A 22,482-nucleotide genomic window follows, 5' to 3' on the forward strand; every position below is an offset into this window, starting at 1 on the left:
GGCTGAGGGTGGCGGGGGGCGGCGGTCTGTTGAGAGGCGCGGCCGCCCCGGAGGGCCGGGGTGTCCCGGTGGACGGCGGGTTCCTGCCCTCTCCTTGCTTGTTTCGCTGCCCTCGCAGCCGGCTGCGGCCTGAGGAGGGGCAATGCGGAGCAAGTCGCACTGGGAGGCCTCGCGGCGGCGTTGCGGCCTGCTCCGGACAGCTCTTCCCGCCGCGCCGCTTTGCCAGCTCCTTGGGGCTCTGGGAAGCTCAGTCTCCCCCCTTTCCCGCCCTGAATTGGGCAGGAATTGGGTTTTTTATCCCCCGTTCCTGAGCAGAGGGCAGCTGGTGGCAGTGCCAGAGCAGCAGGCCCTGCCCCATGCCGTGGTGTGAGGCAGCGGGGGTGAGCACGGCACCATGGCTAGACATGAGATGGGTTTAGCAGTAGGGTAGGGTCGATGCTGCTTTTCTGTGTGGGAATCGTGGCAGTGGTTGCTGTGATGCTGGGGCGTGCACGCCACAGGCCAAGTCTCATGTGTGACTTCCTCACAGCACAAGTGCTCTTGATGCAAGGGACGGCAGAAATAGGTTTGAGATTCACCCTTTAGAGTATATACTTAGCTTTGTGGTTTCTTAAGAGGGAGGCTGTTGTCGCATGTGTAGGAGATGTACAAGCAGATTGATGCAGTTATGCAATTAAGATCTCTGGCGGTCTTTGACAGCATAAAGAAATCTAAAGTGTGGCTGATGTACTTATCAGGTGAATGGTTACTTCATTTCTTTGAAGTGGAAAAATGCATAGAGGATCCTTGTGAAACAGGAATGCAAGTCCTGTGCCCAGGCTTCTTTGGGGGCAAATGGCAAATTTATGTCCTCAGGGTTGAGCATCAATTGTTGGTGTGCCTCAAAGTAGCAATAAATATGTAGTGCTAGCTATGCTAAATCTGAAACAAGGACAGGATTTTCAAAAATACCAAACAATCAAAAAATATATTAAAGTGAAACTTGTTCATGAAATGCATATCTCCCGATCTGCAGGTTTTTTGTTGCAGATCCTTCAAAACCCATGCTTAGACCTTAAATAGGTAGATTTTGGAGCCTCTGCTATTGCAATTACCTTCTTGGATAGTCTTCGAATCCCATGTGAGTCCACAGATGATGGATTAAAATATGCAGTGAGTCATATTAAATTGGTGCCAATTGAAATGCACAGGTTGTAAATCAATGCAGAATTTGACTCAGTAAATAGAAATCATAAATGTAATACTTTGCAATTCTAAGCACTGCGTCTATCTTAGTTTAGCTCCTTTTTTTCTTTCTGAGGAGCAGAAAATGCTTCATAAAATACTAATTTACTGGTCTTTGTGGGAAGCCTGAAAAGTGACACTGCAATGCTGCCCTAGCTTTTAGCTGGCTACACTAAGTTACAGAGGGGATGGATGTGTTGCTTGTGATTGTGCATGAAAGCTGTGATAGAGCCAGGAACATAATCCAAGTCTCCTGACTCCTGGATTTGAACTTTAAAACCAGATCGTATTTCCTTTGTGCTTTCAGTCTGTATACTGACCTTTAGGAATCGTATTTACCTACAAGTTCCCAGAAGAGATCTACTTTCCCTTGACATGCTTTCCTGGTATCAATTACACTTTTCTGCTGATGAGTATTTTGAGCATATAGAATACACAGAGCAAATGAAAACGGTATTTCCTGTGGAGGCACCAGGGGCCAGGTCTGCTCCCTGTAGACTGCATTAGTAGGTAATAGGAAGTGGTGGATGTAGGTCCATCGCTTAATGCTAGAGAAATACCGTTTCTGTAAATACTGATACACATCCTCTCTTCAGACCTCAGCGCAGAGGAGAGAGCGATGGTGCTCACAGTGCTAAGCATGGAGAGAGAGGGATCTGTGCTGGATACAGTGGGAGGGTGCTGCTCTGAGATTTTTTACATCAGATTATTCAGTCCCTACGCTTTCGAAGAAGCAAGTTCCTCTCTTCTCATATCTCTGTAATGTTACAGAGGCAACAGATAAAGAAGAGGAAGGATGTCTGAAAACTTTAGAAAACGCCAAGATACAAAGAAGAAAAAAGATGGTGAGATTGTTTCATTGTATCATGGTGCAAAGCTATGATGTCTGAGTGTTCTGACTTGGGGAAGAAGAGCTCCATGACCAGACGTCATTAGAACTGGACTGTCTGAGCTCTGGCTTGCTGGCCTGTTTAAAAGCTCAATTTGCAGGAGCAAAATCATACATTGGAGCCCAGTTCTGTGGGACTTCCCAACTTGGGGAAAGTGTGGGGGATCCTGTGTTGTCCTTAAAGTTGTCGGCTTTCGTGATCCTTTCTTCCAATGGTTTTGTGCTATTGGTACATGCAGCCCAAAGTAGCCGTACTGCTACCCAGGCTGCCTTGCCTGCTGCTTGATACTTACAGTCTGTAGTGGTGTCTGAATTTTCCAACTTCCTGCTTAAAAAACATTAAGGTCTTCACTTCTCTATCACAACAGAATCTTCACAGACATAAAAGAGATGATAGCTTTCAGTGCATCCTTGGGTAAATATTACAGGAGGCAGCTGAGATATTTGCTTGATGCTTAACTTACCTTAAGTTATCTTAGTTGGGGTGATGTGGTATCTGGATCAAGTCTTACAGAATCGAAGACCAGTGTGCATATATATTTGCTGTATAATTCTGGGGGCATTTTCCAAATTCCCAAGTTAGTTTACATGGCGAGTGATACAGAGTTTCAAGTAAAGTTTCCTAATGACATGAGAGTTGCTGTAAGAGCTCAGCCCTATAGTTCCATCCAGTTCTCTGGGTAGGGGAGGCTTGTGTTTTATATTGCTTGGGAAAGGCTTATGGAAGCTGCTTATTGAGAAGGCATCATGCAGAGGCAACGTGCAGAAGAAAGAGAAATAAACGATCCAGAGCTCTTTAGATCTGCAGGCACAGCTTCATTACTCCCTCCTGACTTTCTCCTCCCTTTATAGCTATTGCTGTGTGGATGACTGCCTTGCAAACTGTGAGAGAGCTCGACCATACAGGCCAGCAAATCAGAGTGGAACGAAACCTGAGCAAATCGAAATCGTGCTCCATGGGCGAAGAGAGATCACCTTATATGGGAACATCATGGGCAAGAAGATGAATACATCCGGCTGAGCTGCTGAGGTCAGATCCCAAACAGATGGAAGACGTTAATATGAAAACAAGAGCATTTAGCAAGAGAAGACAACGCTTACTTCTGCTTCATTTATGCAATCTGAGCCCTCCTGTTTGTGTCTTTTATTATAAATATTATTGTGTGTGTGTACACACAGGTCTGACTGTGTTATGTTACAAATCAAATTCTTTGTGGCTAGTCTAGCACCTAAATACATCTCAGGTCTGTTTCTGGTTCCCACTTGCAGCTTTTTCAGTTGTTATAATGTAGCAGGATTTTGCTTGCTGAAGTGTCACTAATACCAACCCTAGTGGTATGGACTGAGGTCAGCAAAAGCCTAAGGGGTGATCACCGATGTCTCAAAAAATTAAGCCTATTTGTGTAGAATGTAACTTGTTCCTGTGTGCTGAAGCATTTAAGACAGTACTGAGAGCCAAGAAGCCTGTCTGGTCCTGAGTGCTTTGTCATGACCACAGCTATAGGTAGCATCCTAGGTGATTTAAAATACTGAAGGATTGGAAGAAAATCATTAGATCTGCGTTGTAGGTTTTGTATATTTTGTGCTTCTGTGGGTCTTCTATTGCAAGAGAGAGGACCCTGGTCCTTTTAAGCTGGGTCTAATGGATTTTGATCCAAACTTCGTGTCTTTCAGACTCTGAGACTGAGATTTACAGGTCCCACCTCAACAGCTCCGCATCTTGACAGCTCCACCTCTTTACAGCATCAGACGGTGGCTTCACGCCTGCTTCTTGACCCCCTGGACCAGGTGCAGTGGTCTTGCAGCACACTGACCAGCTCTGGCTTGTGTGTGGTTCTGTGGAGTAGGAGAGGCTGCAGCCAAAGTATGTGCCGTGTATTGGTTCTGCTGAGAGGAGTAGTGACTTTGTCACTCTGTTTTAATCCCATGACCTGATACAAAACCAATCTAAGACCAAATAGGATGAGGATGGTGTCCTGTGCAATGTCAGATAAGGAGCTGGAGATCTCTGTGGCCATTGATGACCCAAAAGCTTGCTTTACCATCGCCCTGCGCCTTTCATGGCCATTGCTACCCCTGCAAAGTGGGTGTTGCATGCGTCTGCCCAGTCCAGAGGTGCATTACATCATCTTTGCATTAGTGTGAAGTGTTGGGTGGTGGAGAGTCAGGCTCAGAAGTAGGTCAGTATAACACTGGCTTCCATCCATTTAGCCTCATCTCTACGGTTGTCCCAGCATTACTTCAGACTGGTAAAGTCTGGTAGTACTGAGGAGAGATGGTAACATCAACAGAAGGTGAGAAGAACAGTGCTGAGCAATCAGCTCTGGAACTCCAGGCTGAAATTTGGTGCTTTTTCTGTGAACAGACCAAAGGGTGTGTCTCTTCAGGCAGTTCTTGATTCCATCAACTGTTGTTCTTTAGGAGGCTTGTGGTACCATTCTCATACAGGTTTCTGACTGTGCCTTTAAGTGCAGTGGCCTGGGAAGGATGTAGGGGTGGAAGAAGACAGCCCCGGGTAGCTTCAGTTTTCAAAAGCCAGCACCTCGCAGGAAGTGCTAGCAATGGGTGTAAGTGTCTGTCTGGAGGGCCTGACTCAGTACAACTCTCCGAAATACGTACGCATTCAGAGTGTTACATGGGGATGTCTGAAAGCTTTCGTTTATTTAACTTTTGCTGTGTCTGTTTGGTAAGTGCATGGTGATGGGATGCTGTGTTGTATGTGAGCAAATGTTTCTTGTATCGGGGGTTGTCTCCTTACAACTTGGCTTTCAGCGCTTTGAGTTTTGTGGCAGCAAACAAGATCATTGAGCTGGTGTTAGACTGTTCATGGAAGGTGGATGTGGTTGTGGGAACATTGTAGTGGGAGTGTGGCATAGCATGTTATCTAACAAGGTGGAGTTGCTTGAACAGAGTTAACTAAGCTTCCTCTAAAAAACACTTGCAGTTTTTTTTCTTGTCATGCTGTCTGTTTTTGTTTCTTGTCTGAAAAATCCAAAATAACTCCACCAAATAATCTCAGATTTACACCAGTGTTTCTGAGATTAGAGTCTGATCTGTAGAGTCTCCTATTCAGGGTCAGATGAAATGGCGAGTCACCCCTTGCAGCAGATTTCAAGAACAATAAGATGTTTTAGGAATATGCAATAATTGATTGCCTCTAAAGGGCAGATTTTCTTCTTTGTTGCCAAACTAGGGCTGTTCTCAGTGATAAGTGTTTGCTGAACAAAGTCTGCCGAAGTTCATAAAGTTGGTTTCATTCTCATGGGAGGGCAGCAAGCCAGGACATTGAGCTCATTGATCGCAATCTCACAAAGAATTAAGACTGCAGGAAATTCAAGTTGCCTTACTTCTGCCTCTTGGGGAGACCTTGTTGTGGCCTTTCAGTACTTAAAGGGGGCTTATAAGAAAGATGGGGACAGACTTTTTAGCAGGGCTTGTTGTGATGGGACAAGGGGGAATGGCTTTAAAGAGGGGAGATTTACACTAGATAGAAGGAAGAAATTTTTTTACAATGAGGGTGCTGAAACACTGGAGTAAGTTGCCCAGAGAGGTGGTGGATGCCCCATCCCTGGAAACATTCAAGGTCAGGTTGGACGGGGCTCTGAGCAACCTGATTGTTGTGGTTTGGGCCGGGGTGGCCGCTAAATGAGAGACAGATGCTGTCTTTAACCTCCCTTCAGAGGGGAGGAGAGGGAATGAGAGAGAGACTTGTGGGTTGAAAAGAATGCTGAAACTACTTTAATAAAAGTGTTGAAGATGTCCCTGCTCATTGCAGAGGGGTTGGACTAACTGACCTTTAAAGGTCCCTTCCAACCCAAACTATTCTGATCCTATGATGACTCGATGATTCTACACGGGTAATATACCCACCTGCTGCTGCTCAGAGCTGAGATCCCACTGCCAGTTTCCAACAACACGGTTATCCCAAAGCACTGTTTTCCAGAAGGAAAACTCTGAAATAGTATTAAAATAGACAATATAAATAAAGGAACACTGATCAGCTGCTTTGTATGTCTGTTCTTTAGATACTATTTTATCCCCCACCAGAACAGTCTATTGTTAAACTGAAATGGTGCTAGCTCTTGTGGCTTGTTTTTCAAAGCAAACCTTTTATATCACTTTTATGTAGTGTGGAAAGTATCTTCTGAACATACAATATTTTTTCAAAGTTGCCGGCGCTTTTATGAGTTAGATGAGTCTTTCACTAACACTTTAAATTCATGAGAAAGTGAAAACATTTGGCCAAGGTTTTTGAAGCAATCAGCATGAGGCACAAAAATAGTCACTCTGGAACGAGGACTAAGTATTTTAAGATCTCTTAAAAAAAAAAATCATAAAGTAACAAGAACACTACTGTTTGTCACAGAAGGAGACAAAGTCTAGATACACAGCAACACAGCATGGGTGAAAGTTTTTGGATGGCATCAAGCCCTGTTGCAGTTAATTGGTGTTTCACAAATGGCATCTGGAGAGACAGGATGTCACCTCATGTTGTCTGTATCATTTAGGATGGGAAAATAGAAATTCTCTTCCTGCATATATCAGTTCATTTCTGACAAAGGCAAAACTTCTGAAAGGTGAAACCAAGGCAATCTTTGGTCCAGCCAATGCATGTACCTCACACAAAAAGGCTCCCAATTACTTGAAAATGTCCATCTGACTTCTGTCTTGCAGCATATTTGTCCAGAATGATACAAAGAAGCTGCCCATTTTATTCTTATGGGCTTACTTGTCCTTTCTGTTCTGTCTGGCCAGTTGTATAGTCATGATTTTCAGACTCCATCAGGAGGAGGATGAAGTTGACAGCTCAGTTCGCACTAGTGTGAAGGGAGTGACTTTCACAAACAACAGGATCTGGGATACAGCAGAATACACTATACCAATGCAGGCAAGTCTTAATTTAATGTCAGTCCAGTATTCAGCTTCCATTGATACATCTGTCGCTTTCCTGATATGTCTCTGTCCTACCATTCAGCGTGATTACAGTGGAGACAGCAATGTTTAAAGCCAAATCTTCCCTTCTTTCCCTTAATAGAAGGAAAAAAATAATATCCTCTTTTATGAGATTTCTGTGGTGCTATTTGTTACACAATTTTTACATAATTTAATATTTTGGTAACAGCAAACCTAGGAACAGATTCACTCCAATACAGCTGTACTAAACAGAGTAGTGTTGTTCCCCATTAATGCTCATGTGTGTTTCTTGGTTTTCATGCCAGTTTGAAAAAAAAAAAATAAAAAAATAAAAAATCGGTGCCTTCTTGCCTCTGGCTGCTGGTTCCTGCCCTGATGATGTCCTTGGCTTTTCCTGTTTGAGATGGATAGCATGTGAATGTATATCAGGGGGAGGCAGAGCTGGAACAGCCTTGTCCTTCCAGGTGATGATCGGGAATGACTGAGGTCTGAATCGAGTATGTGAAATTTCAGTCAGATTCATATTCTTTCCTCCATGTAGGCAACAAACTCTTTTTTCGTGATGACCAACATCATTAAGACAGAGAATCAGCTTAAGCGGAGTTGCCCTGAGGTAAATATGTTTTGTGATTTGTACTTACGATGTATTGAATGCATGTTGATGTAAAAGAGTGAACTGTCCTCGGAACAGTCTGGTACAAGCAAATATTATTGCTCTTTATGTCTGTATCTCAGCAAATAACATGCAAGATCTAGTTTAATTGCTCCTTTTCTTTCTTGGGGAATCAGCTGGCAGTTGTGACTTTGCCTTGCACCAATGACCTTGCAGCCAAACCTGTCTGCATCACTTGCAGGAGGTGATGACATTCAGGCCAGTGGTTGCTCTCCAGCTTCTCTGGCATGGCTGCTGCTCTTGAGGAAAACCTGAAGGAATGATGGAGCTACAGGGTTGCTCTTAGCTTCTCTACTAGTATGGTTCTCTTACTGCTGTTCATTCCTACTTGTCCCCTTCCTTTCTTTCTGTAGGTCAAACCTGGTCGTCAGCTGCAGCTCTCCTCTTCATTTGGCTGGCCTACAAGTGGGACCTTGCAGAGTAGTTCCCAAATACAAATTGACTTTCACTGGCAAAAGTATACGGGACTGCTAGTAAACAACGAATTAAATAGTCCAGTATTAAATTTAATGTGCTTAATATTATAGGACAGAGTGTGAAAAATGGGAAAAGACATAAATAATAAAGGAAAATATTATTGTAAGCAAGGAAAGGTGGTTTTTTTTGGTTTTGCAGGTAGCTGAGCCTTTATCTCCTATAAGCCAAATAATTAGTAAGAGCTGTACCTGCTCTGCATTGTTATTTTCTCTTATCTGATATTTTGACATTGAAGCTGAGTAATCTTTTTACATAGGTGTGGAAAGGGGGATATTAATATTGCTCTTTTATGTAAATTTTTTTCCAGTATCCCTTCGCCAAAGCTATCTGCTCTTCAGACAACGACTGTAAAAATGGGAGTGCAGATATCCTCAGTAATGGTAAGTAAACGGCATTTTCAGATTGAAATATTTTTTTTGTGGGTATTATCTTCTATTGCATTATTGACCAGTGCAGCACATGCAAGATCCAGCTTGGAGATTTGCAGTGGAACAGTACAGAATCCTAAGAGATCTCTGAGAACATATTTTCAAAACCACAAAACCGAGTTCTTAGCAGCTTGTCTGTGCCCTTACTAAAAGGAGAAACAGTGAGGGGGGCAGAGGAAGGGGAGAGGTGAAAAAAAGTACAGACTGCTGTGAATGAGGGCCAAACCAGACACACAGTCCCATGGAACTCCATGGCTGCTTAGCAAGTGGAGTAACTGCAGGATCCGTTTGAAGGGTCTGTGACACCCCTGTGATGGTTAGGTAGTTCTCAGAGTAAGTCACGGGGCTTGTGTCCTTTATTTGGGAATAGTTGTCCAGAAGGCATCATACTGTTTTCATCAGGAATGTGAGTTCTTTGTAATGCTGAGACTCCCTGAATTTGAGCTGCTGGATGGATTATCACTTTCCCTGGTAAAGACTAAATGCTCACAGAAAATGCTGACTTTCCAGGAGCGCAGAAAGAATTAAGGTTTTCTGCCCACCTTTGTATCCTTGTTTAATTTGCTCATGTTGTTGAATTGAACTTCTGACTGAAACAGTTGGTTTCTCAATTTATCCCAAGGCTCAGATATGTAACTTCATATAAAACTGTGAAGGAAATTACTTCACCCACAGCCCAAACAATGACAAGCACTGTTGACCCAAGCAAACAGCTAAATAAGGATTGATGAGGTGTGGCAGGACCATGGTTTGGGTAGTTCTTCCTACAGCTTCCTCCTATAGAAAGCTGTAACAATCTGAACTGTCAAGTTCCCTATCTTACATTTGAGGAGGAATCCATTGACATGTTGAAACTGTCTCTTAATTGGTGAAAAACTCTTGTCTTTGCTAAGTAAGAGCTTGTTTCTCTACAGGAATTCAAACAGGAAGATGTGTGGTTTATAATGCAACTTTTAAAACCTGTGAGGTCAGTGCATGGTGCCCTGTGCAATACATGGGAGAACCCCCTGAGTAAGTCAAAGAGATGTCTGCATTTCTTTTTATGCCTAAAGAAGGATTTACTTTGACAAAATCATGAAATTTTAGGATAATCCCTTCGCCTAGGCACATATAGATCTCATGTATAGCTGTAAAACAGCTATTTCCTTCCTAGCTATACTGTTAACACTCATTATAATACCTGAATAACTTCTAACAGTCTGTCCTGCTGTATGATTCTGCAGTGAAGTCATATCCTCCAGTTTGTATCATCACGCAGCTGCCATGGAAACAGTTTTAGATGTCACAGGCTCCTCTTGAATTCACTAGAGGCATTTGGCTCATTAATTCAAATGTCAAAGAAAATGCATCAACATAAGATAGGCTTAATCAGTTACAGAAATAAAAGGTTTTCTAACTTGGGGTTTTCTTCTGCAAGGCTTAGGGCTCTATGGTATAGAAATTCTTTGTGTGTTCATTTATCACAGTGAGGTTGCTTCCACCTCCCAGAACAATACGGGTAGCTTGGTTGTCTGTACATTGTGCCGCAGGCTAGTGTTTGGGGATCCACCTCACACTGGAGAACGGTCTCTCCATCCTCTCTAGGTAGATGATGAAAACCTCAGTGCTGGCAATCTGTAATAGTGAGCTGAAGAAAACTCTAGGAAAAAGACTCCACGGAACAATGCTGCTGTGAGCTAGAGAGTAGGATGGAGGGGCCTTGTAGCCATCTTTTTTTGTAACTTCATGACTGTACAGTGTTCCAAGATGAAAATGTTCTATTACTATTCTGTATCAGCCAAAGCATGAAAAAAACTTATAAAAAGATTTGATTTCAACTGAAATGATGGAAATTGTACTGTAAGAGAGCAAATGGTAATCAATTTTAGCTCCTCTCAACCAGCTTTGAAATATGTATAAGAAACTAGGTCAATTATCACTTTTATTAACTCATTGCTTTTAAAAGATACAATCATGATTCTATGTATATATCCCATCTTTTCCCTAATTTGGCGTTTTCTGCAGAGACTGGACAGTTTTTCCACTGCTAGGTCCCCTCCAGAGTGCACAATGCCTCCTACAGCTCCTTCTGCTGAGTTTTTATCAGCTCTTTAAAGGAATTTCCATTCCCTTCTCCTGCAGACAGAGTTGTGATCTGAAAAAGGTTTTGTCCAACAACAGGAAGGCTGTAATTGTTCGTACAGCATCCGGGAAAGATATGCATGAGTTTCCTGAGTTAATGAAATCCTAGGGTTTTTTATAAAGTTTCAGTGACTGCCAGTCATTTTTAAATGTCACACTGCGTAGGCTCACTGCTGCCTATGTTGCAGAGGGAATTTTGCTTTTAATTACATCGCACAGTTGACACATTTTGTCTTGTTTCCTAACCTTCCTCTAAAGTGCCAGTAATCGATTACTACCAGGGACCAAAAATAATGGATGAGATGTTTGATCCAAACCTCTGATGTATAAAGTTCTTTCACAAGTTCCATTGGCAAGAAAAAAATGAGGAACCACTAAAAGGCAATGCTGAGTGTTTATTTTCTACCAGAACGATACATAAGACCAAGGTCAGAGCCCAGGAAGCTTTGCCATCTGGTTGAGATACAGAGGGAGCAATGTTTGGATTTGGTTACACCCATGATTGTCTTTATTGTCCAAATTCCTTTGAAAGGTAAATTTCATGAACTATACAGGAGGCCTCCTTTTCCTTCCCGTTAGTTATGGCAGGAGCTGAACAAAGGCACTGCATGTTGGCAAGAAGATTCTTTTATTTTTGATTGTTCATTTGTGCCCTGAGGCAGGGCACAGTTGTCAGATTAGCTGGCTGAAGGACAGGTGTTTACAACACCTTTTTCAGAAGAACTTTGAATCAGATTCCAGATGCTTCCCAGTGGATAAATTATGAACAGTTTCACATTATAGGTTCATTCATTTTTCATTCTTTAAAAATTAACAGACATTATTAATGTCTTGACTGTTATGCACTGAAACTCATGTGTGACTTTCGTGTCCAGGTAGCATCCACAAATGTTAATTTGATTTGCAATCAAGTTTCATTCGTTGACATGGTTTAGAAGACACTCCTGAGAAGTCCCTCATGGAAGCTGCATGTCATCCAGCTAATGTGCTTCTTGTCATCATAGATCTCTGATGCAAAGGCATTGCTCAAAATGTAATGATAGGAAAAATATTCCCTGCTTAGAAGCACTGTCCTTTATGTGGATGACTGCTGTGCAGACTGGGTTTCCCCCTTGGAATGGCTGTCTTGATGGAAATTAAAATATTCCTGGCTCATTCTTAAAATGGAACAATGCCATTACTCCAGTTCAGCATAGTCCCTATGCTACAGAAACAATGCCAAAAGTTGTATCTCTTGCTTTCCTATAGCCCTGGCAAGTCCTGGAGTGTAGCAGAGGTTGTCTCACACAGTCTAGACCAAGGTTACCCAGCTGGCAACTTGTGGGAAAATTCCTTCTTTCCTGACACATTAGCTTCAGAGAAATCATTCTTCTGAGGAAGGGTCAGACTGGCAGCCTGCTTTCCATTGTGTATGCATTCTACCTACATATTTAGTGACACAAACCACTGCAGGGCAGGTCCTCAAACTAGGATCTGCTAGGGAGGCGGGACAACTTCTGGTGATGTGATTTGACACCTGACTTCTAGAGACGTCCTCTAGGATCGAGTGTGTCACTCATTCTTATAGTCTTACTAGCTGCGCAGCTCTGGTGTAAATGGCCACCTGTCTGTGCGGACCAGCAATGAAACTGCCAATTCATTGTGCAGAAATCATCAGCTGTCAAATTTCTTACTACTATTCTATAGCAAGATTTATATGAGAAGTCTCCTGAGATCATGTTTCAGCTGCATGTAGAGACCCCAGTTAGGCTTGGCCCACACAAGCAAGTGCAATAGAGAGAGAACAATTTATACCTAAAACTAAGAAAACCACCTCTCCTTTTCTTGATGCCCTGAGCCACTTAACTCCCTGCATTTCAATGTGTTATTCTTAGCAACATATTCCTCCTACTGACAGCTTTCCAGGTAATAGTAAAGTAGCATAACATTAGCTGATGTATTTAAGTAAAAGAAGTTAGTCAATTTGATGTTTCTTTTTTAGGCCTGCTGTTCTGAGGAGTTCTGAAGACTTCACTGTGCTAATAAAGAACAACATTCAATTCCCAAAATTTAATTACACCATGTAAGTGCAAACATTCCTCAATGCTTTCTGAAGTAGTTGTGCTCTGAAAAAACACTCGTATAAATTGACACCTTCTTTACTCAAAAAGCCTATGCATTCAGGGCTGTATCTGCCTGAGTGACAGATAGCAAGTTTCTTCAATTCTGTAACCCTTTTAACCCTATGAATCCTTCAGGAACCAAAAGAAATAAGGGGAGCTTTGGAACAGAGCCTCCCAGCATAACTCTATTTCTCTCATGCACTGGACAGCAGAATTGTTTGTTCAGATATACTGGTGTACGTTAGGGTAAAATCACTAAAATATAGCACAACAGACATGCAATTAAAATTATAAGGTAAAAGTGTTTAGTTTACACAGGTAAAATTTTGCTGGGGATAATATCCAAAGAGTAAAGAATTCATCTTGATTCCCAGGTCACAGTTAGGGAGATATACATCTGGTAGCTACAAAGCCAAAAGCTTCTATACTTACAAACCAAGCACATTTAACACAGGTTCTAGTACGTGTGAAGTCCCTTACCTGTATCTGCTCCAACTTGTTTTTAAATGTAAACAATTGTGTGTGTTCTTCACAGACTAAATATTCCAACAATTTTTAATACTTCCTGCACATACAACAAGACAATTTTCCCACTCTGTCCCATTTTCCGTCTGGGAGATATCGTTCAGGAAGCAAAACAGAAGTTTTCTGAGATGGCAGTAAAGGTCTGTGATATCTCTTTTTTCATGCTCAGCGTTAAAACATTTACTTGATTCTCTTCCTGCATGTTTTGCTGTCTGACATATAATGGAATGGTTCTAGGTTTAGAAAGTGATTGTGTGAGAAGCAAAGTGACGCCAACTTTCAAGAATTAAATGTGCTTAAATCTCACAGAATGGAACCCATGTTGACAGAGTTGATACTATTTTGTTAGTATTGTAGTATGCAGAGGGCCATTTACAAAGCACGGTGCATCTAAATAGGTTCTATACAAGGCTGTCACTGGTGGTCATCTTTTGATTCTACTCAAGCAGATCCTAAATTATGGGGGAATCATCCAAAAGTCAGACTGGCACAAATAGCAGCTTATATTCAGAGTCAAAAAGCACTTACTTTTGCTATTACATTTTCACTCTATTCTTTAGGATATTGAGCCAAATGACCTTAACACAGTATCCAGCCATACCTCAGGATATTAACAATATTAACAGATGGGTAGAATAGAAGGAGAGACAAAGTGTCCTGCCCAGAGTCATCAACTGAGCCACATTTATTGATTCGTAGCCTGGCACAGTGCGTTCAAGATGAAACATTTGGACTGGGTGCCTACAAAACTTAGGCTTGCACTCAGGCTTTTGGTTTGATTCTATACATCTTTTAAAGCAAGAAAATGTCCATCACAGTATATCAGCTACATCCACGCTTGTGCCACTAAGGTGAAGAGAAACAGCCATAAGATAGGAAAGGCCTGAATGAATAATAGAATAAGTAAGTAACTTCCAGACAAGACTGCTCGATTGGCAAATGTTGCTTATGAGTTAGTGTGTCTATGGAGATGTGTCCATGCCCTAAGCTTACTGTGTCTGTTTCCAGGGAGGAATCATTGCCATCAAGATTAACTGGGACTGTAACTTGGACAGCTGGTTTTATGACTGCAGTCCGAAGTATGGTTTCCAGCGCCTTGATGACAAAAAAATAATGCCTGGATTCCACTTCAGGTAAAAAATGTTTTATGAATCAAGTAGCATGTTTTCTGAGTTGAAGCAAAGATGTGATGAGGTGTGGGCAATGATGACTTGGAATGCCACGTTGTTTGATTCTCCTTCACTCTTGTAGTTACATCCTTAACCTACAGCTACTGCAGTTGTATAGATGTATCATCACGGTCGTCTTCCAAATGAGCATGTTTGTATTGCAGGAGATTTTATTTCTGTGTTGAAAGGCCTAGAAACTTCCAACAGGTATTCTGGGAACTAACACAGAGAATAGTTTGGGCAGATTCCACCATATGGCAATTGAGGCTTGAAACTACCTAAACTTGTGAGTTTCCCAAGGCAATTAACACAAATAAAATAACAAAGTGTTTTTCTTCCATCTGGGTAACCCCACAGTTCACTGAATCAAGATTTATTCAAAAAGTAAATTAGAGCTTTTGGTTCATTATGCATATAGCAGATCTATGAGAAGTTTTGACAAAAAAATCTTGATGTGACTCCAGTTCTAAATAGTTACACAAAGCATTTATCAAATCTTATCAGCACATTTAAAACTAAAGATGTCCCTCAGATCTAAGTCAAAACTCTTGTGTAACAACACTCTTTTTTGACTCATGGCATGATTATTATTACATTGTGGGTTTTCGTACATTTGTGAAGCTAACGTGAGTGCCGTAACTGTGTAGGAACTGCCAGTGTATTCCAAGCTGCATTCTGCTGGAGCTGTGCCAACAAAGAAGAAATAGGTGTTCCCTCTGACCTGGCAACCACAGACAGGAGGTGGAGGAGATCACAAGGAAAAAGCAAGACAGTGCTGTGAGGCTGAGGCCAGCAACCATTCTGTTGAATACACTTTTATAGGCAAAGCAGTTTCTGAGAAGGCTTTTAGAAGATGACAGTGGAGTAGTTTTGAGGATGTTTAGTGTCAGATTAACAGCTGGGGTGAAAATGCCAAGAATGGGATTGCTCAAAATTTGTTATCTTTTAAGTATCAAAATACCAGTCTGTAGCAAGATTATTTTGCTGCAGTTCAGCTGCAGGAAGGATTATTTTGCTGCAGGAAGTGAGCCTGGTCTGAGAACACAGGCTGCTGGGAGAGTGTGCATGATGTCAGCCCCCATCCTGGAGGCCTGACTCTGTATCTGTTAATCAAGAGGTTTATTGGCAAAGAAATTTCATTCTCTAATGTCTCCAAAATTAAAAAAGAAGAGCAGGGTGGTTCAGTGCAGCAATTTAAAAAGCAAAGACAGTGAAAGTTGAAGAGCAATAAAGAGATTGAGCATAATACCCTTTAAAACAAGCATGGATGTTTTGGTGACGAACATGCACAAACCCTGCCACACTGTTGAGCTACTGTATGCCAACCTGTATAAACAGAGCTGCTGATTTCAGTAGAACTACCCAAGTGAGCAAGTGGGGGAGAGCTAGAAATGATCCTGCAATTAATATATTGAAAAATTTTTGGAAATCAGTGACATATCATAAGAATGTAAAATATTATCATAGCAGAGGTCGATCCAGCCCAGAGTCCTAAAGCTAATAAAGATCAGTAGCAAGAGAAAATTTTGGAAAAGAGCATCAGAAACAGGGCATGTACAGATGCTGCTTCCCCTCCAGTCTAGGTGTTCTAGAAGTCAGGAAAGCTACTTTGGGCAGCTTATAACCTCTGTCTGCATGGAGCCCTATTGATTTCATCTCAGTTCGAAAGGGAATTCTGTGATAGACTTAAATGGAACAGGCTTTAGCCTTCCAAAAGAAAATAACTACTTGAGGTGCTGGGGAGGAAGGCTTCAGCCAGCGATCAAGAAAGCTCTTAACAGGTCAGCTCTGAGCACAAAGCTGTTACGGAGGAGAAGGCTTCTATGCCATCAAGAGCAGATGTGAAATAGCCTCTGCCCTGAGGGCTAGAGAAAACTTCTGATCCTGGAAAGAGTTAGGAAAGCTTTCAAGTAAAACCTAAGTGACCTGCAGGCTTCAGAGGCTAAGAGCTGGCCAATAAAACATTTCTTGGCCACAGAGTGTGACCATTCAGCACAGGAAAAAGGGCATTTCATGTCTGTGCAAGCAAGGAAAAAGCAGAACACATTACAGTGTGTTTTTCTGAATGACTCACTGCCTTCAGAGACTACAAATCAGATTGCGGTAAATGGGATGCAAATAATCACATGATCTAGGGAATTCTGATTAAAAGCACTCTGAAAGTCTACCAAACTTAGCTTGCAGTAGGATGTGCAGGAGAGAGTGGAATCAAGTAAAAGCTTGTTCTGGGCTGGTTTGTTAGTGTTAAGATGCAAAGCAGAGCTGCAGGGACTGAACACAAAGAGAAAGGAAAGGAGGAAAATGTATTTTTCTTTAGATGTCTCTATCATCTCAATGAGTACTTGGAGATGCTAGGAAGCAGAGGTCTGAGCTGATGGCATTTACACCAGACATATCCTCTTAAACAGTTTACTGTTTTTGTACTTGAACAGGCAAGCAACTATAAATCCAATTTTTATTAGCAATGACAGAGTCATCTGTGAGTATCTGTTGTCCCTGGAACTGACCTTCTGTCCCTTCGGCTAAGTAAATTCCCGTTCGAATTATTTATCTAAATGGAGAACCAGAACTTAGAGATGGCTCAAGTAAACCAGTCAAGAACAATACAGTAGTATAAGCCCTGACAGCATGTCTGAGGTAGAAGACATATGGGTGTTGTTACCAGAGGTTGGATATTAGTACCATTCTGTGTTTTAGTATGTCTTTCAGTTTAATGTAATGATTTTGTCTGTACTGACAGCTTTTCATTGTCAGATTTAAAAGGACCTCTTTGTTCCATGCTCTGTGGCTGCTTATAGATCCATAAGCTGATGTGAGCTGTGCATCAGGAGGGTCATGTTTTTGATAGAGTAAGAAACTGGAAGTTAGTAAAGGCCCACACGATTCTTCCAGCTCTCTACTGATTGAAGAATGGAAAATGGCTGACATCCAGCCTGCTGAAGCGTGCTCAGAAGTTCAGAGTTGGTCTTGGATAGCATGATATTAAAGCCATCAGACCATGGGCACTCTTGTCATTGCCAGCTCTTCACATAGCCTTGCTGGGGTTTTCTATCTGCTTTACTTGTGATTGAACTTGCTGCAGCTTTAGGTTCCAATTTGAATCGAGACAGCAAAACACTTGTTGGACATCAGTTGGATTTTTCATTTGTCTAAATCTCTTTATATGTATTAATTTACTTTTGACTGCCAGGTCAGATGCTGGACAAAATACTGTTCATCAAGCTGGCCTCAGCACCTTCATTTCAGAAGGCTGAAAGGCTGGAGGAAGAAGGGAGAAGAAACTACGCCCCTTTTTGTGTTCTGCCGCCTCGTGGCATTTTATTCCCCAGGAAAGCTGCACAGATCTTCATTTACTCTTTTGCAGATACGCAAAGTATTACAAGCCACCAGAAGGGGAGGAGCAGAGAACCCTTTACAAAGTCTATGGAATACGGTTTGATGTCATTGTCTTCGGCACAGTAAATGCAATTCTTTTTCCTTGTGGAGGGAGAAGAAAGCTTGCTATTTCCTTAGCCCCACTTCTGCCATATATCCCTCCCCTCTCTCCTGTCCATCAGTCTGGGACAGAAGTCATGTCAGACGAGTAGATCTAAACGGAACTGAGCAGCATAGGAAAGCAAAGCTGAGGATGAAATGGCAGGGCTGGGAGAGAGGCAGGATTGTTCTTTAAGACTGAGACAATAACAGGTATCATCACGGCATGATGATATTGTCACGAACCCCGTGTGTCACCACTGTTTCCCTCTCAAGTTGTTTATTCTCCCCTGCAAAGTGTCTGAGATGGTCTATGAAATTTTGGGATTGATTGAATTGTAAAGAAACAGAGATACATTGTGAAGAGACAAAAAGAGAAAAGCCGTTAAGCTGAACAGATGGTAACAGACCTTGCCTCTCAGTTATTCTTTTCTGCTTTGTTTAAGGGTAGAAAATTTAACATCATTGAACTCATTAAAAACATTGGGTCCATGATCTCCTATTTTGGTTTGGTGAGAGACTTATTTTTTGTATTAATACAACCAGTTCTGAAGATACAGTCTCATGAAGAAAGTGGAATCACTACTTGCTTTTTTTTCATGTGCAGGTTGCGAGTGCCATTGAAGTTGTTGTTTCTATTGTTCGTTACTCCAACTGCGGCAAATCAGCATTCTGCAAAATTTACAACAGGAAAAAGTATGAGACTGTGCTGAATCCAAGACAGGTAAAGAATGTAAATTGCTGCTCTATGGATACAAAAATGCAGCTGATCCAGGAAGCTTCCATGGAGCTGTGCACGACGTGCACTGCATGAGTACAGTGGGCTCTACACACAAGCTTGGCATGGCAGAGTCACACCAGCTCCATCAGGGAAACCTCCAGGGAACAGTGGTCCTTCAGCGTAGCAGAAGGATATCATGAAAGGGTTTTCCATGAAGAAGGCATTGCTCAAACTCTCCCCTGCCAACTTCAGTTGCCCCTTCCTGTTTTTCAAGTTATAAATGGTTATTTATCTAGGCTGCCTCTCCTAATCCCCCAGCATTTTAGGTATGTATTTTTAGAGAAGAGTGAAGAGGAGAGTACCTAAAGGCCCTGCACAACCACACTCCTAGTTAGTTCCATACCATTTCTTCCTGTTCCCTTTGGCCCCAGAGCTCCCCATGTCCTTGCTATCCTGGATATTGGAAATGTGGGCCCTTCCTTGCAACATGCAGTTGCAGGGAATTGTTATCGGAGTACAGACTGCAGAACCCAAGCCCTGAGGTCAGATCCATGCCGTGTTTGTCCCCAGGTCTCTGAATAATTAGTCCAGCTGACAATGCTCATTTCTTCTGCTGCACAGGTGATGTATGTGTCCTATGTTGATGAGCCACATGTTACCTTGATAAAGGAGCCTCTGAAAACAAGCTTGCAGCATGCTCAAGGCAGCATTGTTGAGGTAAAGACAGACACTTAACCTTTGGTATCCTCCCTTCAGAAGAAGGGAACTTCAGGAGAACTGAGAACTGTCATTCCAAACTGATTTGGGTTTCCACCACCTACACCCCCCATATTTCCAGATTAGATTCTGAGGGGCTAAAACTACATCCCTATTGTCCGCTTCGAGTTAATAAGTCCAGAGGATGTATTTTCTACAGTCATCTGAAAATTGCTGCTTTACTGTGGTGGGTATGTGGCAACGGGAGTGCGTTGGTGTTGAAACAACTTGTGAGGTGTCGATTTGATTTCGCTAGGGTGGGCGTTGGCAACACAGAAAGACAATCCTCCTCCAGATCTGCTGATCTATCATCATTATCTCTATTGTGCTGTGTCAAATGAAAAAGCCAATGGTGAGGATGACTCTCTGCAGTTGGATGAAGCAGCAAATGCTGTTTTCTTTAATTTATGTTGGGAATTGTTGTTGCAGAGCCACCCTGTGAAATTCTGTGATGCTGGCAGCTGCTGCACCAGTGAGTCCAATGAACACTGTGATAATGAAGAATCTGAGCCAATGCGCTCCACTGAGTCCAACAAGAACGATGATAATGAAGAACACGAGCTGAGGCAACCTCTTAGAGAAGACGCCTCTTCCCCAGGCAGCCCAAAGTGGTGCTGCTGTGGGAAATGCCTGCCAACACAGAAGTACCATGAGCAGCTCTGCTGCCGAAGGAAAAAAGGGCAGTGCATCACAACCTCCCACTGGTTTCAGCAGCTGGTGCTGTCCAGTCGCACCCTGAAGAAAGCCCTTCTCTACAAAGACCCCTTTCTGGACTTGACGGATGGCAATATCAAGAACCAGATGCGCCGCCTTGCTTTCAGGCAATACATTCACTGGCGCTTTGGCTCTTTTGATCTGGAAGACAGAGCCGTCATCCCAAGCTGCTGCAGGTGGCAAATTAGAGATACTTATCCCAAAGCAGGCAACAACTATACTGGTTTTAAGGTGGAATGAGGATGTAGCACAACTTGAGATCATACTGTGGCTCTCCTTGGATGTTTAACCTTTGTTCTCTTTCATGGACCTTCTTTAAAAAAAAAAAAGAAGAAAGCGTGTGACTTCCCAAAATCTTCTGTAGTACTGTAGCTGAATTTTTGTATGCTGTTTTTGGAGAGGCACAATAGCCTACTGCTTAGCATAGAGGAACAAACACCTTGAGCTAAAGTGCATGCTTCTGCCTCTGCTTCATTCTGTGAGTCACCCCACATGGTTTGGAAATGTAGGCTCTGGGGTGAATTCTTAAGCACTACATTTCAGTGGGAGGTTCTGGGCCTCCTGCCTTCGCACTGGTGCGTAACAGAATCCCATCTGAGCCAGGAGGTGACCAGCACCCTGAAAATAAGATGGAGCCAAGAGTAATCTCAAAGCATGACCCCTTGAAGGAAAGAAGTCCAAAAGTGATATCACTTGAAAACGTGAGCATTTTTCTCCCCCAGCCTCACCACTTTTCTGCAGGCCTGGCTCAAGAAGCTCTAGAAAGAGGCCACTGAGCATGGAGTTTCATAACTCGCTGTTGAAGGCCTCGTGGTCTGTCCGGATCAGACAGGCTCATTTTAGACAATTTCAATGACACAGACAAAGCATTTTCTGAAAAGCCCAGCTGTTCTCTTTGTATTACTCCTTTTAGCTTGAACTCAGGAATTACAGTGAAAAGTACTTTTACCGTCTTCGTGTAATATTTTTGGACATTTCATTTGCAGTGTTGGACTTTGGCCTTCTGTTTGCTCCTAACTTCAAACAGGCCTTGCCTCCTACACCTCCTCCTACTGAACTTGGCACAGTGCGAGTGGCTTTGTGCTACGATGCATAAGGCCAGAGTAGAGCCAAGGCGCAGCAAATTCAGGGTAGATTAACCTGTGGTCCAACACCTTTTCAATTCTTTCTTTTTTGTTATACTTGGACATGTTCTATTTTTATAGAAACAAGGTGAGAAGGATTGTAACATGTATATTCTGCACTCCTTTCAACTAAGCTTTGTTCTTTCTGAGCTAACACAGCAGTTTGCCATTTGTATTTCCCACATATATTTTAAGATACATTGCTGGCAGATTATGCCAACTGCATTTGTATCTTTAGTTGTAATATGCATTAATTGTATTAACATTCATATTGCAGCATCTTATATATCTAGAGTGAGAAAATATTATAGTTGGCATTAATGCATTCCTATTCTGAAAAATGAACCGACTCTCCTTTTGGAAAGAATTACACTGAATATTTACTTAAGACTGTGATAAATAAGGGATTTGATGGATGACAGTCTTAGATATGCTTCTGCTATCTTTTGCAGGCAGGTGCTCTGTCCTTGCTCTGAGCTGGCTCCAAGTTATGTCTTGGTGTCAGGATGGTCCTTGCCTGAGGTCATCTGTCCAGCTTCTTTGTGAGACTTAGTAGCCCAGACTCAGCGCAGGGCTGACAGCAGCAGACTTCCAGGTAACGGCTGACTCATGTCTGCCCAGTACGGAGGTGAAAAACTCCTCATAAACTTGCTAACAATGAGTAGCATGGGAAAAAAAATGCTCCAGATTTAGCATCATCCTCAGGATGACCCACCACCTGCTCTTCCCAACCCCGTACCCAGGCACAGCAGAGCTACAGCAGCAGGAGTGCTCAGGTCAGAGCCTTGCCCTGCCTGCTGAGCCCGGGTTATCCCAGGCAGCACCAAAAGGGTCATAGAATCATAAAATGGTCTGGTTTGGAAGGGACCTTCAAGATCATCTTCCAATCCCCCTGCCCTGGGCAGGGACACCTCCCACCAGCCCAGGTTGCTCCAAGCCCCGTCCAACCTGGCCTTGAACCCCTCCAGGGATGGGGCAGCCACAGCTTCTCTGGGCAGCCTGGGCCAGGGCCTCACCACCCTCAGAGCAGAGAATTTCTTCCTGAAATCTAATCTAAATCTCCCCTCTTTCAATTTAAAACCGTTCCCCCTCGTCCTATGGCTCCACTCCCTGATAAAGATCCCTCCCCCTCTCTCCTGGAGCCCCTTTAGGGACTGGAAGGGGCTCTAAG

At 42.7% G+C, this 22,482-nt stretch overlaps 1 protein-coding gene across 4 annotated transcripts; it reads left to right on the top strand.

Moving 5' to 3' along the window:
- Window positions 1-1,599: 1,599 nt before the first annotated feature.
- P2RX7 (purinergic receptor P2X 7) lies at window positions 1,600-21,672 on the top strand. Of its 4 annotated transcripts, XM_074605901.1 has the most exons (15): window positions 1,600-2,069; window positions 2,966-3,143; window positions 3,788-3,901; window positions 6,869-7,001; window positions 7,569-7,640; window positions 8,485-8,557; window positions 9,520-9,616; window positions 12,708-12,788; window positions 13,364-13,493; window positions 14,362-14,486; window positions 17,887-17,980; window positions 18,443-18,508; window positions 18,604-18,720; window positions 19,339-19,434; window positions 19,903-21,672. In XM_074605901.1, the coding sequence occupies exons 4-15, from the start codon at window positions 6,879-6,881 to the stop codon at window positions 20,425-20,427; spliced, it is 1,599 nt and encodes a 532-aa protein (XP_074462002.1). In that variant the 5' UTR covers window positions 1,600-2,069; window positions 2,966-3,143; window positions 3,788-3,901; window positions 6,869-6,878; the 3' UTR covers window positions 20,428-21,672. The 4 variants fall into 4 exon arrangements, with proteins under 4 accessions (XP_074462002.1, XP_074462003.1, XP_074462000.1 ...); XM_074605902.1 differs by lacking the exons at window positions 1,600-2,069; window positions 3,788-3,901 and having other exon boundaries at window positions 3,009-3,143; XM_074605899.1 differs by lacking the exons at window positions 1,600-2,069; window positions 2,966-3,143; window positions 3,788-3,901 and adding an exon at window positions 4,537-4,799.
- The last annotated feature ends 810 nt before the right edge of the window (window positions 21,673-22,482 follow it).

This window comes from Larus michahellis, chromosome 13 (genome assembly GCF_964199755.1).
Source record: "Larus michahellis chromosome 13, bLarMic1.1, whole genome shotgun sequence".
In the NCBI taxonomy this organism is placed as follows: Eukaryota; Metazoa; Chordata; class Aves; order Charadriiformes; family Laridae; genus Larus; species Larus michahellis.

Coding starts and splice junctions, on each gene's coding strand:
- P2RX7 (XM_074605899.1), top strand. CDS start 4,675: ATGGGTGTAAGTGTCTGTCTGGAGGGCCTGACTCAGTACAACTCTCCG. Junction 7,002..7,568: donor AATACACTATACCAATGCAG/GCAAGTCTTAAT, acceptor TCCTCCATGTAG/GCAACAAACTCTTTTTTCGT. Junction 17,981..18,442: donor ATGTCATTGTCTTCGGCACA/GTAAATGCAATT, acceptor GCTTTGTTTAAG/GGTAGAAAATTTAACATCAT.